The sequence below is a fragment of the Mustelus asterias genome, chromosome 28 (genome assembly GCF_964213995.1).
Source record: "Mustelus asterias chromosome 28, sMusAst1.hap1.1, whole genome shotgun sequence".
Lineage (NCBI taxonomy): Eukaryota > Metazoa > Chordata > Chondrichthyes > Carcharhiniformes > Triakidae > Mustelus > Mustelus asterias.
The window spans coordinates 22,987,518-23,003,416 of record NC_135828.1 but is presented as its reverse complement, the minus strand read 5'-3'; the positions used below and the strand labels follow the sequence as shown (position 1 = coordinate 23,003,416).

Below are 15,899 nucleotides of genomic sequence, written 5' to 3'. Positions count from 1 at the left end.
ACTTGCCACTTGTCAGCCCAAGCCTGGATGTTGTCCAGGTCTTATTGCACTTGGATGTGGACTGCATCATTATCATATCTCTTTATTCCACTTTCCTTCAACTACCAATTTTCTTTTTTAATTCATTCTCAGCATTTTGCGCAACCCATGTCTAGTTTCTGAGAAAATAGCCACCTTCTGTTGACACAACTGAGTGACATGCTATGCAGGTAGCTAAAAGTCACCCACGTTAGGGTGGGACTGCAGTCACATATAGGTCGGAAGTCTGGAATTGATCAAAGCACGGGTATCAGTTTGAGGCGAGGGGGTTAGGATAGAAGCAGGCAATGTTACACAGGTGGAATTAAGATGATTCAGTGATAGGTTAAACATTGACTTAAACTGAGGACTTGTCCTTCTGATGGCAAACTGTACACAGAGCTAAATGACTAGAGATGAAATAGTACTGAATTATGCTCAAAGGTTTCTTTAGAGTCACTCTCTGCCTCTCTTTCTCCCGCCTCATTTAGAAGGATAGCACCTTTCTTTCCCTAAAGGACACGAGTCAAACATTTGATTTTGATGATAATCTGACTGCTTCACTGTCACTCTTACTGAACTTTTCCAGAATTAAAAAAATACAATTCAAATTCTCAAGTTGTCATGGTGGAATTGGAGTTTGGATTCTCTGGATTATTGCTAGTCCAGTGACATAATCACTAGGCCACCCTAGCTGCATTCTTAACCTATTCTGTAATGCTGACAATCGTTTGGGGGGCTCCTCCCCATGCTGTGGAGTTTTAGCTCCATGGCATGTCAGAGAGCAAGCGTGAGAATCCATATGACAATCCACCACCCATCTCTGATCTCACTTAAAGCCAAAAATGAATGAGTTAGGAGTGTGTGGGTCAGGAAATGATTCTTCCAACTTCAACCACCACAAAACGAAACCTGCCCAGTTAAGGTCAAAATTCAGCCCAGGGTCTCTGCACCAATCACTCAGGTAATGTAGCCCATAGTCTGTCAGCTGGCTATGCAAAACTGAGGTCTTCCTGCTCTCCATCCATTTCTCCTTATTCACATCTAGTTTAAGTTTATTTATTAGTGTCACAATTGGCTTACATTAACACGGCAATGAAGTTACTAAGAAAGTCCCCTATATTTCCTTGTTCTCAAATCACTGGGGTATGGTCTGTTTCAATTTACTCTGTCCTAACATTTCATAAATTTAAATATCTTATCAAATCAACACTTAGTTTTTATTGGAAGAGAGGAGGTTAAGTCATCGACATGCCTGGCAACAGATCCTGCCTAACCCGCTGAGCAATTCTGTCTTTATTTCCAAACTGCAGCATCTGTAGTATTGCGCTTTTGCCAAGTTATCAAGTCTTTTCGTACTTTTATTTCTACCATCCCAGGGATACACCCTCACTCTTACCTCAGTATCATTCCTATAGTTTGCAGCATGGGTACAATATGTTCGTGGCCCAAGGTCTTACACAGACTGGCAATTACGTCTCGCCTTAATTGCTACATCTCAAACGCAGTATTCCATTAGTTTTTTTAATAAATCACCTTACCTGTTTGGAGGTATTGCTCCTAATATCTTGTTTACCTGAAGCACCAAATCGTTCTGCTCTAACACACCATCCAGCTTTCTCCAAAAACTAATACTTTTAAAAGAAAAACATACCACTTCAAGTAGCCCCAGAACTAAACCTTGTGGGATGCTTCTACGTCTATCTAGACAGTCTTCAGACGGAAGCATCTGTACCGTGAGGTATTTGCTGTCTCTGGAGAAGTAAGTCCCTCTCTAAACTTTTCTCTCGCTAGCAAGTTAAGGTATTCAGCTTGCTATACGGGCCATCAGTAAAATTTTCCACTTGTTCTCCACTGTGCAACTTCAATTAAAGATCCAGGTGGTCAGAAAATGGAATTGGAAAGCATTCAGATAAAACACCTGCACAATTATCTGTTGGCTTAGTGTTGTTTGATTCAAGCCGCAATACGAAGGAGGCAGTTTCCAACGAACAACAGATGAGTATTATGCAAAACTATAAAATAGTTGGAAAGAATTCTCCACAAACTTACCAATGAATCCTTTCTTTGCCAGCTCAATGGTAAACCTTCTTGTAATTTTTTCCAATTCAGAATCCTGCAATATTGGAGAAAGGAGTCAGTCTGGGATATCTGATGGTGCAACACAAATCTTGATACAGGCTAAAACATAACTTAATGCTGTTTAGAACTACGATTTTTACTAAGGTTCAGCAAGCGAACCAGCAAAACCCAGTTTTTGATGTATGACGCCGGACAAGGGCAATTCTCTTCACCTATTTAATAGATTCAAAACTTAATTCAACTGAAAGCACTCTATAAGGCAAATGATTGCAAACATGATACAAACATTCAAAAATGTTCCAAAGTAATCAAATTATTCTGCAAACCAAAACTATAGAAAAGATCAATACAATGATAATGTGATGCGCTGTGAATCATAGAATCCCTACAGTGCAGAACAGGCCATTCAGCCCATTGAGTCTGCACCAAATCTTACCCAGGCCCTCTCCCCACCCAACCCTGTGACCCCACACAAAAGCATTCACTGTTTAAATAAAAGATAATTAAATGAATGTCAGGGAAACAAAGAAAGAATATACAGTATTAAAAGACTTCAGAAATTAGTTAATAAAGGGCAATACAAAATGGTTTTTGGAGACAGAATATTAAAAAGAAACTTGGATTGAAATGTCCTGGGGCTTTATAATAAAATGCTTTACAGCCAATAATGTACTTTTTGCAGTGAAGCCACTGCTGTAATGAAGGAAAACTGGCAGCCAGTACCCTTCCATGAGGACTGATGAGATAATGAAAAATAATCTGTTCTCGTGATGTTGATTGAAGGATTAAACTTGGCCAGAATACCAAAGAGAGCTCCCCATTCTATTTTAAGATGGCGTTCTTTTACATCAACTTCAGAAGGCTGCCTCATCTGAAAGACTGCATATCTTCTTCAATTTCTACATTTCTGAAGCTTCAGAACTTAACCTCGAGTCACAGCTTAACACCTTTTTCTCATTCATTCGTGGGACATGGGTGTCGCTGGCTGGCCAGCATTTGTTGCCCATCCCTAGCGGCAGTCGAGAGTCAGCCACATTGCTGTGGCTCTGGCCGGGCCAGGTTATGACGACAAATTTCCATCCCTAAAGAACATAAGTGAACCAGATGGGTTTTTCTGCAGCAGACGCAGCATGGATTCATGAAGGAAAGTCGTGTTTGACGAATTTACTGGATTTTTATGAAGATGTAACGGGTGCAGTTGACAGAGGGGAACCAGTGAATGTGGTGTTTTTGGATTTCCAGAAGGCATTCGATAAGGTGCCTCACAAAAGGTTGCTGCAGAAGATTAGGGTACACGGAGTTGGGGGTAAAGTGTTAGCGTGGATTGAGGATTGGCTATCGAACAGGAAGCAGAGAGTCGGAATAAATAGGTGCTTTTCTGGTTGGCAGTTGGTGACTCGTCGCGTGCCGCAGGGATTGGTGCTGGGGCCTCAACTATTTACCATGTACATAGACGATCTGGAGGAGGGGACCGAGTGTAGGGTAACAAAGTTTGCGGATGATACAAAGATGAGTGGGAAAGCGAATTGCGTGGAGGATGCGGAAAGTCTGCAGAGAGATTTGGATAGGCTAAGTGAGTGGGTGAGGATCTGGCAGATGGAGTATAACGTTGACAAGTGTGAGGTTATCCACGTTGGAAGGAATAATAGTAAAATGGACTATTATTTAAATGGTGAAAAATTACAACATGCTACTGTGCAGAGGGACCTGGGGGTCCTTGTGCATGAATTGCAAAAACTCAGTTTGCAGGTGCAGCAGGTGATCAAGAAGGCAAATGGAATGTTGGCCTTTATCGCGAAGTGGATAGAGTATAAAAGCAGGGAGGTCTTGCTGCAATTGTACAAGGTACTGGTGAGGCCGCAACTAGAGTACTGTGTGCAATTTTGGTCCCCTTATTTGCGGAAGGATGTATTGGCCTTGGAGGGAGTACAGAGAAGGTTCACCAGGTTGATACCGGAGATGAGGGGGTTAGATTAGGAGGAGAGATTGAGTAGACTGGGCCTGTGTACTCATTGGAGTTTAGAAGGTTGAGGGGAGATCTTTATAGAGACATACAAGATAATGAAGGGGCTAGACAAGGTAGAGGCAGAGAGATTCTTTCCACGTAGAAAGGAAACAAGAACTAGAGGACACAGCCTCAAAATAAGGGGGAGTCAGTTTAGGACAGAGTTGAGGAGGAACTTCTTCTCTCAGAGGGTAGTGAATCTCTGGAATTCTCTGCCCATTGAAGCAGTGGAGGCTACCTCGTTAAATATGTTTAAGTCACAGGTAGATAGATTTCTGATCAATAAGGGAATTAAGGGTTATGGTGAGCGGGCGGGTAAGTGGAACTAAACCTCTGGGACACACTGGGAACGTTTAAGACTTATCTAGATAGCCATATGAACGGAGTGGGAATGGAGGGATACAAAAGAATGGTCTAGTTTGGACCAGGGAGCGGCACGGGCTTGGAGGGCCGAAGGGCCTGTTCCTGTGCTGTATTGTTCTTTGTTCTCTATCAGATCAGCCATGATCTTATTGAATGGCGGGGCAGGCTCGAGGGGCTAGGTGGCCTACTCCTGCTCCTAGTTCTTATGTTCTGACAATCGACAATGGTTTCATGGCCACCAGTCAATTCTTAATTCCAGATTTTTTTTTATTGAACTCGGGTCCCCAGAACATTAGCTGAGTTTCTGGATTAATAGTCTAACGATAATACCACTAGGCCATTGCCTTCCCAGTGTTGGAGCAGGGCTGTGTTTCAAATTCAGGTCTTGCTGTAGGTATTCACAGAAGTACTGTTGGCTACTTCAATAAACTGTTGCAACATCTTATGTTTAGGGTTATGCTCAAACCATCCAGCATCTAAGAACCTGACATTGTAACCGTGGAGTGTAACAGAAGGGCCACCCTCTGATGTGAAGGAAATAACATCCAGTTCACAAGTGTTCACGTGAGGGCCAGAGATGAATGTCTTATTTCACAGTACGCACAACATAAGTTCAACTGGTCTTCAGTGAATAATGCGAAATGATCAATGCATTATGCTTGTCCACATCAATGGGTCATTTTGTTTAACTTGTATGAAGTAATTTCAGGGTGCCCTCCATTTTCTGGCAAATGCTTATGAGAGTTGTGGCAATATAATCAGGGCTTAGTTTTAAGGCCGATTAAATTGGATATCCTAAATTAAAGAATTGGGCATATTAAAATCAAACACAGTCAAACCTTGGGTAGACCAAACTTGGCTAAGGTCAAATATACAAAGTCACAGAAACACATCTGAGACTGTTCCATCAATCACCCAAAGATCTCACATTCTACCGAGACCCAGCAGGAGATCATTGCACCCCATTGCAACGCATCGGTCTATTGTTAGAAGCCCAGATTGGGCCGGACTCTGTCACTTAGGGTTCCTGCAGTTACCTTGTATGGCAACAGGTTACATGTAAGCAACTCCATGGAGATGGACACGTGGGGGTGGGCCCCGGTGTCCTGTCAGGCAGACATCAAGAAACTCACTGAGTATTGGGGCCCCACTCCCAAGACCTCATTGGCCGGAAGCCAGAGAAGTTTCTGGAAAGGCGGGGAGGGAGAGGGGTAAAGGTACACATCTCAGTCACACAGCAGCGAAGACTCACCGAGGGAGGCGATCTTGATAATCTGGCCTTTTGGCTAAGATCAAGTGCAGTTTTGCTGTCCTGCACTTGGTTGCAGTCATGAGGTTACACCGAGGCTTCATTTGAAGCAATTTTCTAAAATAACATCTCGGCCTTTTGGCCAAGATGCAAATGAGATCAAGCCTTGGAGGAGGTGCAATGCCTGCTCCAATCAACTTGGATCATGTAGATTAAGCACAAAACAGGAAATGGTGAGCCTGTCTGGTCAGCTTGGATCTGGAATGTCTCACTTGTTGAGACTTTCAATTGGTCTTTGATTGGATTGAATAGGATATTTAAAAAAAAGACTGACCTTCTGGCTAAGATCAAGTGTAGAACTGGTGTCCTGCACTTGATAGAAGTCAATGAGATTACACTGAGGCTTCATTTGAAGCAATTTTTTAAAACAGCATCTAGGTCTTTTGGCTAAGATGCAAATGAGATCAAGCCTTGGAGGAGGTGCAATGCCTACTCCAATCAGCTTGGATCATGTAGATCAAGCCCAAGACAGGAAGTGAGAGCCCTGTCTTGTCAGCTTGGATCGGGAATGTCTCACTTGATGAGACTCTGAATTGGACTTGATTTGACCGAATTGGAATTTAAAAATCCTCTTGTTTTATGTGGGTAATTTAAGGGTTAGTATATATTATTAATAAACTTATTGAACCTTTACTTGAGTTTGTCCTTTGTCCATCTTGCAAATAAGGGCACTGGGGTAAAACTTTTGAGTAAGTAAAGTGGTCGAAAGTATCTGAGGTTTTACAGGTACAACAGAGTGCCCTTCTGTTTAAACCCTGACTGGCAGTCTGTGCATTTTTATCCCCTTTTAGTGTGGGGGAAGACCAATGCTGACAACTGGTGCCAGGTTCCTAATCCCAGTGACCTCCCAACAGAATAGATAGTTAATGATTACCGAAAATCACTAGCCTTTGGAGAAATAACTTTAATGCTCATTAGTATTTTAGTCATTTTATTTTTTCTCTTAAAAAATAAACCAAGTTAAAATTTGGACATTTAAACGCAACTAGTCAATATCCTTTCTCTGTGGAAAAATGGGTGAAAACCCAAAATGTGGAAGGTACTGAGAGATGAAGGAGGCAACCTTGCCCAGGAATAGCAGAGTACTAAATAAGTACTTCACTTTTATATTCTATCACAGAAAATGAGTTTTTTTTCCTATTCGATTTTACAATTAGCTCACTATTCTAAATATACACACATAGAATTTCAGGTAAAATAAGAGGAAACGCAATAGCAATACATGTGTGATGGGTGTGATAAATATATGTATACATGCTAGGTGTGAATGAGTTTATATACATGTATCGCAAGTGTGGTTTAATTTTAATATACTTGTTGCTGTTTTCTGTTACCTCGCATGCTCCAGGCATAGGTGGTGCCAGTTAGCACTGCTGCCCCACAGCGCAAGGGACCCGAGTCCAATTCAGGCCTTGGGTGACTGTGTGGATTTTGCACGTCCCCCCCATGTCCGAGTGGGTTTCCTCCAGGTGCTCCAGTTCCCTCCCACACTGTGGAGGTTAGGTTGATTGACTATGCTAAATTGCCCTTTAGTGTCAGGGAGATTGGCAGGGTAAATACATGGGATTAGTTGGATAGGGCCTAGGTGGGTTTGTCGTCAGTGCAGGCTCAATGGCTGAATGGCCTCTTTCTGCACTGTAGGGATTCTATGATTCTAAAAAAAAAATCAAATACGCCAGTTAAGAAGATGCAAGGTGAGTTTGAGTTTGCATTTTCATCCAATCATAAAGCTCCTTGGTGATTCCATGATGAAGTGGGTGTTGAGGTCTCACAAGAGGTGCGGGACGGTACAAATCTAGTGAATGACACAGAGGGAATGTGGTGCTGCACAGAAGTGGGACGCTAAGACCAGGCTGCTGTTAGACACCAGTGAGTCTGACAACTATTAGTGATTATCTGAGCATGGGAAACAATTATTAGCATAGATATCCAAGGGATGAAAGACATCAGCAGTCAAAAAAAGAGAGTCAATAGACCCAAACCCAGAATTCTGGATACTACAGCGTGCCAGTTGGTAAGAGTGCTGGATAGAATCATACAGTGCAGAAGAGGCCCTTCGGTCCATCAAATCTGCACTGACACATTAGAAACACCTGAACTCCCACCTAATCCCATCTGCCAGCACTTGGCCCATAGCCCTGAATGTTATGACGTGCCAAGTGCTCATCCAGGTACTTTTTAAAAGGACGTGAGGGAACCCACCTCTACCACCCTCCCAGGCAGCACATTCCGGACCGTCACCACTCTCTGGGTAAAAAGCTTTTTCCTCACATCCCCGCTAAATCTCCTGCTCCTCATCTTGAACCTCTGCCCCCTCATGACTCACCCTTTAACATAAATTTTATATTGGTCAGCAGAATAGCCAGTCGCCTACTTGCTGTGAGTTGGTAGGAAGGACCGATGCTTGAAACATAATCTAATTTTCACACAGGATAACTTGATGTTGCTGCAATGCTTCCAAACTGAATGGAAAATATCCATCAGCTATGGGAGCATATATGTCAAAACCTTCAGTAATTTGAAAGCACTGTGATTTGCTTTTAATAATGTCCAGCTCGACTTACTCCCAACATATTCAGTGGATGATATTATGGACAATTTGCACGTGGAGTTTAGGGCAGGTGAAGAGAAGGAAAGAAAAAAGGGAAAAATATGCCCTTCAACTGGTATCTATTCCACAGACACAACATATCCAAGAGCAAGCTCTTATATTTCCAGGATTAGGATAAAGCACTAGAACCCGGTTGAAGTGAAGTTTAGCAGGCTGCAGCATAATGCAAAAACCAGTTGCACAAATAGTAGAAAAATGGGAGTTGCTGTTGAATGGCTTGAAGTGTACAACAGTGTGTGTGTCTTCTGAACTAAGTTTCAAAAAATGGTGACTTACCTCCAGTAATACAAAAGGGAAAACCTCTAAATCAATACGAGGATATTCATGACAGTTTTAATCAGCCAAGCAGGTGTGGCCTAGGATCATGTTCTAGTCGGAAAGCAGCCAGTGGCTGCGTGTATGTCTGATTGACTATTCTAACATGACCACATTATTTCTAATTAAAGTGAGCTGGATCCATGTCAATGTCAAACCTGCTCCCAGACTGTGACAGAAATGCTATTTTTATAACCCTTTATTTACCTGAAACAATGATTTATTGCTTCTCACACGCTCTTCTCTTTTTGGAGGCATGGTGGGGGAGAAAGAGAAGGGAAAACAGAGAGGGCGGAGAGGAAATGGAGAAGTGTTTTGCGGAAGTGTGCAACATGAGATATTGCATTAGGATGATATTTTATGTTGAAGTCTTAATGAGTACTATAGCATTGCAGAAGGGTATTGTGCTCGGTGTTAGACTGTAAACTTGCTTCAACTTTTAAAAACACTGCTCTTTTGACTACACTGGCTTCAGGTTAGCCACAATTCACAATAATGCCCACTTTTCACCCCTCAATAAGAAAAGGGCAATGTCTCTCAATTATTACAGGACACAACCATTTACTTTAAATCCATGCCTGGACAGTATAGTTCACATCCATGGAAGTGAACTAATTCTCCAATGTTCTTTTCTAAAAAGTAGGCTCGATCAAATATTTGAGCAATTCTTTAGCATAGTCATTTCTCTATTTTATTAGACTTTGTGCTCCAGCCTTGACCTGCTCAAATTTTTTTAAGAGTACAGAGAGCTGCCTTAGTTGGTCAAAACATATTCTGGAATTGGACAAGGGTACCATCAGCCTTTGAGCGGTTGCAATTGGGCAGCACAGTGGTTAGTGCTGCTGCCTCACAGCGCCAGGGACCTGGGCTCAATTCTGGCCTCGGGTCGCTGTCTGTGTGGAGTTCTCACGGACTCCCCATGTCTGCGTGGGTTTCCTCCGGGTGCTCCGGTTTCCTCCAAAGATGTGCGGTTTAGGTTGATTGGCCATGTTAAATTGACCCTGGTGTCAGGTGGATTAGCAGGGTAAATATGTGGGGTTATGGGAATAGGACCTGGGTGGGATTGGTGATCAGTGCAGACTCGATGGGCCGAATGGCCTCCTTCTGCACTGTAGGGATTCTATGATTCTAAGCTGCACAGTCTGAAGTGGATGTGTATGTCCCTATCTCAGGGTGGATCATTTTCAGTCTAATGTTGTAAACACTGGTGTTGGAGAACATCCTTTCTTCTATATTTAGCTTCGTGCTGAGCTCCAGCTAAGTTCAGAAGGGGCTGAATCTTTGTTAAGGGCCTGTATATGCATGTGAAAATGTGATAATTCAGGAGCACCCGAGGAATGCTGGCAAGCTCCGACAGCTTCATTATCAGATGCCTTTCAGCCCTTTAAATGACTTAGGAAATGTGATGTTACAGTTTTAAGGCAGGATTGTTTTCTCATTATTAATCCCATTATCTAGGTCACCAATATTTTCACCTATATGGATTTTCAGCTGCACTTGGTCACTGCACCATAGAAAGCATCCTTTCCCGATGTACCACAGCTTGATATGGCTCCTGCTTTGACCAAGACCACAAGAAACTATAAGGAGTTGTGAACGCAGCCCAGTCCATCACGCAAACCCAGCCACCTATCCACTGATTCTGTCTCCACTTCCTGCTCGCTCGGAAAAGCAGCCAGCATAATCAAGGACCCCACGCACCCCGGACATTCTCTCTTCCACCTTCTCCCGTCGGGAAAAAGGCACAAAAGTCTGAGGATACATACCAACCGACTCAAGAACAGCTTCTTCCCTGCTCCAATAAGACTTCTGAATGGACCTACCTTGTATTAAGTTGATCTTTCTCTACATCCACCTATGACTGTAAACTACATTCTGCACCCCCTTCTTTCCTTCTCTATGAACGGTATGCTTTGTCTGCACAGCACGCAAGAAACAATTGTTTTCATTGTATACCAATACACCTGACAATAATAAAATCAAATCACTGTAATATGGCTAAGGTTAAAACACAGAAATGTTAAATTGAGATATAGCTCTTTGCTCCAAGACTTCCTCCAAGCCTTGAAAAGGAATTTACAATAATCATTGATCAAGCTCTCCTAATATCTCCAGTGTATTACGAAAGAGTCAACAGGGCACTTAAGCAATTTTATTCCATTTGTTCTTGGCTGGGTGACTAGCCGCTCAAATGTCACAAGCTTATCAGTAGCAGAAAATTACACCTTAGATATTTCTTCGCAAGCTGAAGCGATTACAAACAGGTTTCAAGTTAAAATTACTTCTCCACTCAGCAGCGAGGGACAAGAAAGTGTCAACTGCTTATTCTGTCAAAACAATCTCAGTGAATTAATACTGATGGGATGGATCAGGTGTCAAGCAGAAGATAGTAAACACAGACTGTGATCGAGGGGTAATCCTCAGTTTTAGAGAGCTTGTCAAATACACAGAATAAAGTTTGAAAAAGGAATTGCTTGCCCACCCAACACGGGCCGTATTTAGTTGCATAGCTAGGAACAAGTTACAAGGAAAAGTAAAAGCAAAAGGCTTGCGGGCTAACACTACTTACTGTGTATGTCCTTGGGTTAATCTTCACTCCAGCTTTGGCACCTCCAAATGGCACATCTGGAACACAAACAAAGAGCAGAAAATCAAAAATCAGGATATCTTTACCGAGAAGAAAAATGTTTCTGGTTTGAACACATTGCAGTAGGGACAGATCGATGCATTTTGTGAATCTGTTAAACCAGCTCCCCCCCTCCCACACCTCTCCCCCTTGCCAATCCCTTGCCCTCTCCACCACCCCCCCCCCCCCACAGTCCTCCCACCAACCCTTCTGTCTCTCCCTCCATCTCCAGCCTCCCACCCCCAATCCGTCCTCACCCACCTGTCCCCACTCCCTTTCACAGCTTTCAAACATAAAGGAGCCTGTGACTGCACTATTGCATTTCTCCTCACCAATGAAGATGATGCTACCCAAGCCCTGATGAAAGAGGAAGTAATTAAAACAGTTTAAAATTGATAAGTTGGCGGAATTAGATAGAAAATCAGCACTTAAGTTGATTAAGCATGAGGACCGGATGAGATGCATCCAAAGATACGGAGTGATGTGAAAATAGAAGTAAGACTGTAGTGAGTGGGCAGCACAGCAGTTAGCACGGCTGCCTCCCAGTGCCACGAATCTGGGTTCGATTCCCGACTTGGGCCACTGTCTGTGTGGAGTTTGCACCTTCTCCCCATGTCTGCGTGGGTTTCCTCCACAGTCCAAAAGACTTGCTGATTAGGTGCATTGGCCATGCTAAATTCTCCCTCAGTGTACCCAAACAGACACCAGAGTGTGGTGACTAATGGGATTTTCACAGCAACTTCATTGCTGTGTTAATGTAAGCCTTACTTGTGACACTAGTAAATAAACTTTAAACTTTGAAATTGTGGAGACACCAGCCATAGTCATTCACTTTTCCTTTGACTCAAAGGTAGTGCCAGAGGACTGGAGAATCATGAATGTTTCACTCTTGTCCTCCTAAAAAAAGGGTGTAAAGATAAGCCCAGCAACTACAGGCCAATCAGATTAGCTTCAGTGGTGTAGAAACTTCTAGAAAAATTAACCCGAGATAAAATTAATAAAGTTTTAGTTTATTTATTTGTGTCACAAGTAGGCTTACATTAACACTGCAACAAAGTTACTGTCACAAGGAAAAATGAAGGTTGATTAAGGCAAGTCGGCAAGGATTTCTTGAGAAAATTGTATTTGACTAACATTTTGGAGTTTTTTGACAAGATGACAGTGAGGGTTGATGAGGGCAATGCTGTTGATATAGTGTACATGTGTATCAAGAAGGCATTTCACATCGTAATACACGACAGACTTATGAAGAAAGTTATTTGGAAAAGGGAAAGCATCAGCATAGATACTAAATTGGCTGACTGACAAGGAGCAGAGAGTAATGGTTAATGGACATTTTTTGGGCTGGAGGAAAGTATAGTTGTCCCCCAATGGCCCTTGCTCTGCCTGCTATACATTAATGACCTAGACACGAGTACAGCGCAATTTGAAAATTTGCAGATGATATGGCATTTGGAAGCATTGTGAACCAAGGAGGATAGTGCAGAACTTCAAAAGGGCATAGAAAAGTTGGTGGAATGGTATAAATATACGTATATGTCATTAAAGGTGCCAGGGTAGGTTGAGAGAGTAGTTAATAAAGCACACAGTATCCTAGGCTTTATTAATTAGGGACCTAGAGTACAAGAACAAGGAGATGTTACATTTATACAAGACACTAGTTCAGCCTCAACTAGAGCAGTGTGTCCAGTTCTGGGTGCTGCACTTTGGGAAAGATGTGAATTCATTGGACAGAGTGCAGAAAAGATTCAAGGGAATGATCCAGTGATCAGGAATTTCAATTATGAAGATAGATTGGAGAAGTTTGGGCAGCACAGTGGTTAGCGCTGCTGCCTCAGCGCCAGGGACATGAGTTCAATTCCAGTCTCAGGTCACTGTCTGCGTGGAGTCTGCACATTCTCCGTGTCTGTGTGGGTTTCCTCCGGGTCCTCCGGTTTCCTCCCACAGTCCAAAAATGTACAGGTTAGGTTGGCTGGCCAAGCTAAATTGCCCATTAGTGTCAGGGGGACTAGCAGGGTAAATACATGGGGTTGCAGGATTAAGGCTTGGGTGGGATTGTTGTCGGTGCAGACTCGATGGGCCGAATGGCTTCATTCTGCACTGTCGGGATTCTATGATTCTAAGTTAGGAGCGTCTTCCTTGCAGAAGAGAAGGTTGAGAGGAGATTTGATAGAGGTATTCAAAAATCATGAGGCCTGGAAAGAGTAGACAGGGAGAAATTGTTCCCACTCATGAGCGAGTACACATTTAAAGTAATTGCCAAAAAAAGCAATCTGAGCAAAACCTTTCCACACAGCTGGAGAGCATGGTAGAGGCAAGCTCAATCGAGGCATTTCAAAATGGGATTAGACTGCTATTCAAAAAGGAACAATGTACATGCTTACTTGGGGAAGGCAAGAGAATGGCACTAAGTGAATTGCTCATTTGGAGAGCTGGTGTGGACAGGATAGACCAAAACAATTCAGAGAGTCTCCTGGATGCAGATGGAACCGTTCAATCTACTCAGAAGCAGCAAAACATAGAATCAGTAAGTTGATCTCAGTACTTACCAACCACCGCACACTTGTAAGTCATCAGGGAGGCCAGGGCTTTCACTTCATCCACACAGACATCCATGCTGTAACGGATCCCTGTCATTAGGCACAGAAACCCGAATTACCAAAGTATGATCATAGCAGCACGCAGGAAGCCAGAACACAGACTGATCTTCTGAAAAGCTGGTTACAGGTCATCATTAGGAATATTTAAAGTTGCATCGTTGAGAACTTTCTTAATTGCCTCACTTCCTAACTCTCCACCTCCCTCCATGGGGAAGAATGAAATTTGAATAATTCTCAACATTTGGGTTATAATTAGCAAACACAACATTTTAAAACCTCAGTTATGAAATTTCCTAAATTCCCTCTCCCACACCCATAAAAATAGGTGATGACTGCACCAAACAAGGGCAGTCCCAGGCCAGGTGAGCAACAGAAAAAAAAACCCCATGGTTCTTACTGTTGCTAAACTCAAGAAATCAGGCCTTTTCATTCCCAATTTTAATTCGTGGCATACGAGTTTTTTTTTTAGTCGGAATAATGAGATATAATTGCATTTGAGGAAAAAGACCACTAGTGGGTGCATGGGTGAATGCGAGGCTTCAAGGATTCACTAGGAAAAAAGTACTCAACTTGTGAACAATGCCTGACAAATTTCATTTCCAGATATTATTCCTTGTTATGTCCTGTTGTTTTAACGATATTCCTCATTCCTGGAATCATTTCCCGGAATCTTTTCTGCACTCTCTCCTATGGCTTCACACCTTTCCTAAAGTGCAGCACCCCAGAACAGGACGCAATGCTCTAGCGGAGGTCAAGCTGGAGCTAGAAGGGGCTAAATACAAAATCCACGCTCTGGGTCAAAGACAATGGAGGTTCCTTGCAATCTAATTTGTTACAGCCACTACTTTGGTGTCAAATTGAGAAGAGAATCAAATTAATACGTGCACACTCTTTTAGAACTCTGCAAAATGCATCATCTTTCACTTCCTTGTACTAAATTCTATTTACCACTGTTCTGCCCATTCTGCTAGCCTTTGCTCTATTCCAGCCAATTGGTATCATCCTCACAGTCTACCACATCCCCAAACTCGGCGGAACAGACAAACTTTGAAATTTTACTCACTATTCCAATTTCCAAGTCAATTTTCTGAGTTAAAAAGTGATCCCAGCACTCCACACCCATTTCATGAGCCTTAAATTTTGTTAACTTTCATTGTGGTAATTTGACATGCTTTCTTAAAATCCATATAGACATCATTCAATGCATTCCCTTCATCAATATATGAGCATGCAAATTATGTGCAAGAGTAGGCCAGTCCATAGAATCCTCACAGTGTAGAAGGCAGCCATTTGGTCTATCGAATCTACACCAATCCTCCGATAGAGCATTCTATCCAGGCTCACACCCTTGCCCGATCCCCATAGCCCCGTGCATTTACGATGGCTAATCCACCTTACCTACACACCTTTGGACAATAAGGGCAATTTAGCATAGCCAATCCACCTAACTCGCACATCTTTGAATTGTAGGAAGAAATCGGCAGACCCAGAGGAAACCCACAGAGACACAGGCAAACTTCACACAGACAGTCACTAAGGCCAGAATCAAACCCGGGTCTCTGTCGTTGAGGCAGCAGTGCCAACCACTGTGCCACCATGCCTCCCACATGGCCCCTCAAGCCTGCTCTGTTATTCAATAAGACCATGACCAACCTTCTCTGTTACTTCAAAAAATTCATTGAGGTTTGTCAAGCACACCCTGCCTTTTGCAAATCCATACTGGCTCTCCTTATTCAACTCAAACATCATTTTGAATCTCCAAGTAGCTGCTGATCCTTTCCCCCGATTATTGTTTCTACCCACCACTAATGTTAAACTGACCAGCCTGTCGACACGAGGACTGTCCTTACGCCCTTTCTTCAACAAAGGGTGTCACATTTGCCATTCTCCAATCCTGTGGCATCTTCACCATATCTAGGGAATGTTGGATGATTATGGAAAGCCCTCCTGCTGTCTCCACCCACAACCCC

At 42.8% G+C, this 15,899-nt stretch overlaps 1 protein-coding gene across 1 annotated transcript in view; it reads right to left on the bottom strand.

Moving 5' to 3' along the window:
- Positions 1-15,899, bottom strand: part of glud1a (glutamate dehydrogenase 1a) — a 110,020-nt gene that overhangs the window by 67,667 nt on the left and 26,454 nt on the right. The window contains exons 2-4 of the mRNA XM_078199696.1: positions 13,879-13,959; positions 11,273-11,328; positions 2,071-2,134 (exon numbers count right to left, since the gene is read on the bottom strand). Of these exons, the coding sequence (XP_078055822.1) occupies positions 2,071-2,134; positions 11,273-11,328; positions 13,879-13,959 (201 nt within the window). The remainder of the gene's footprint in view (positions 1-2,070; positions 2,135-11,272; positions 11,329-13,878; positions 13,960-15,899) is intronic.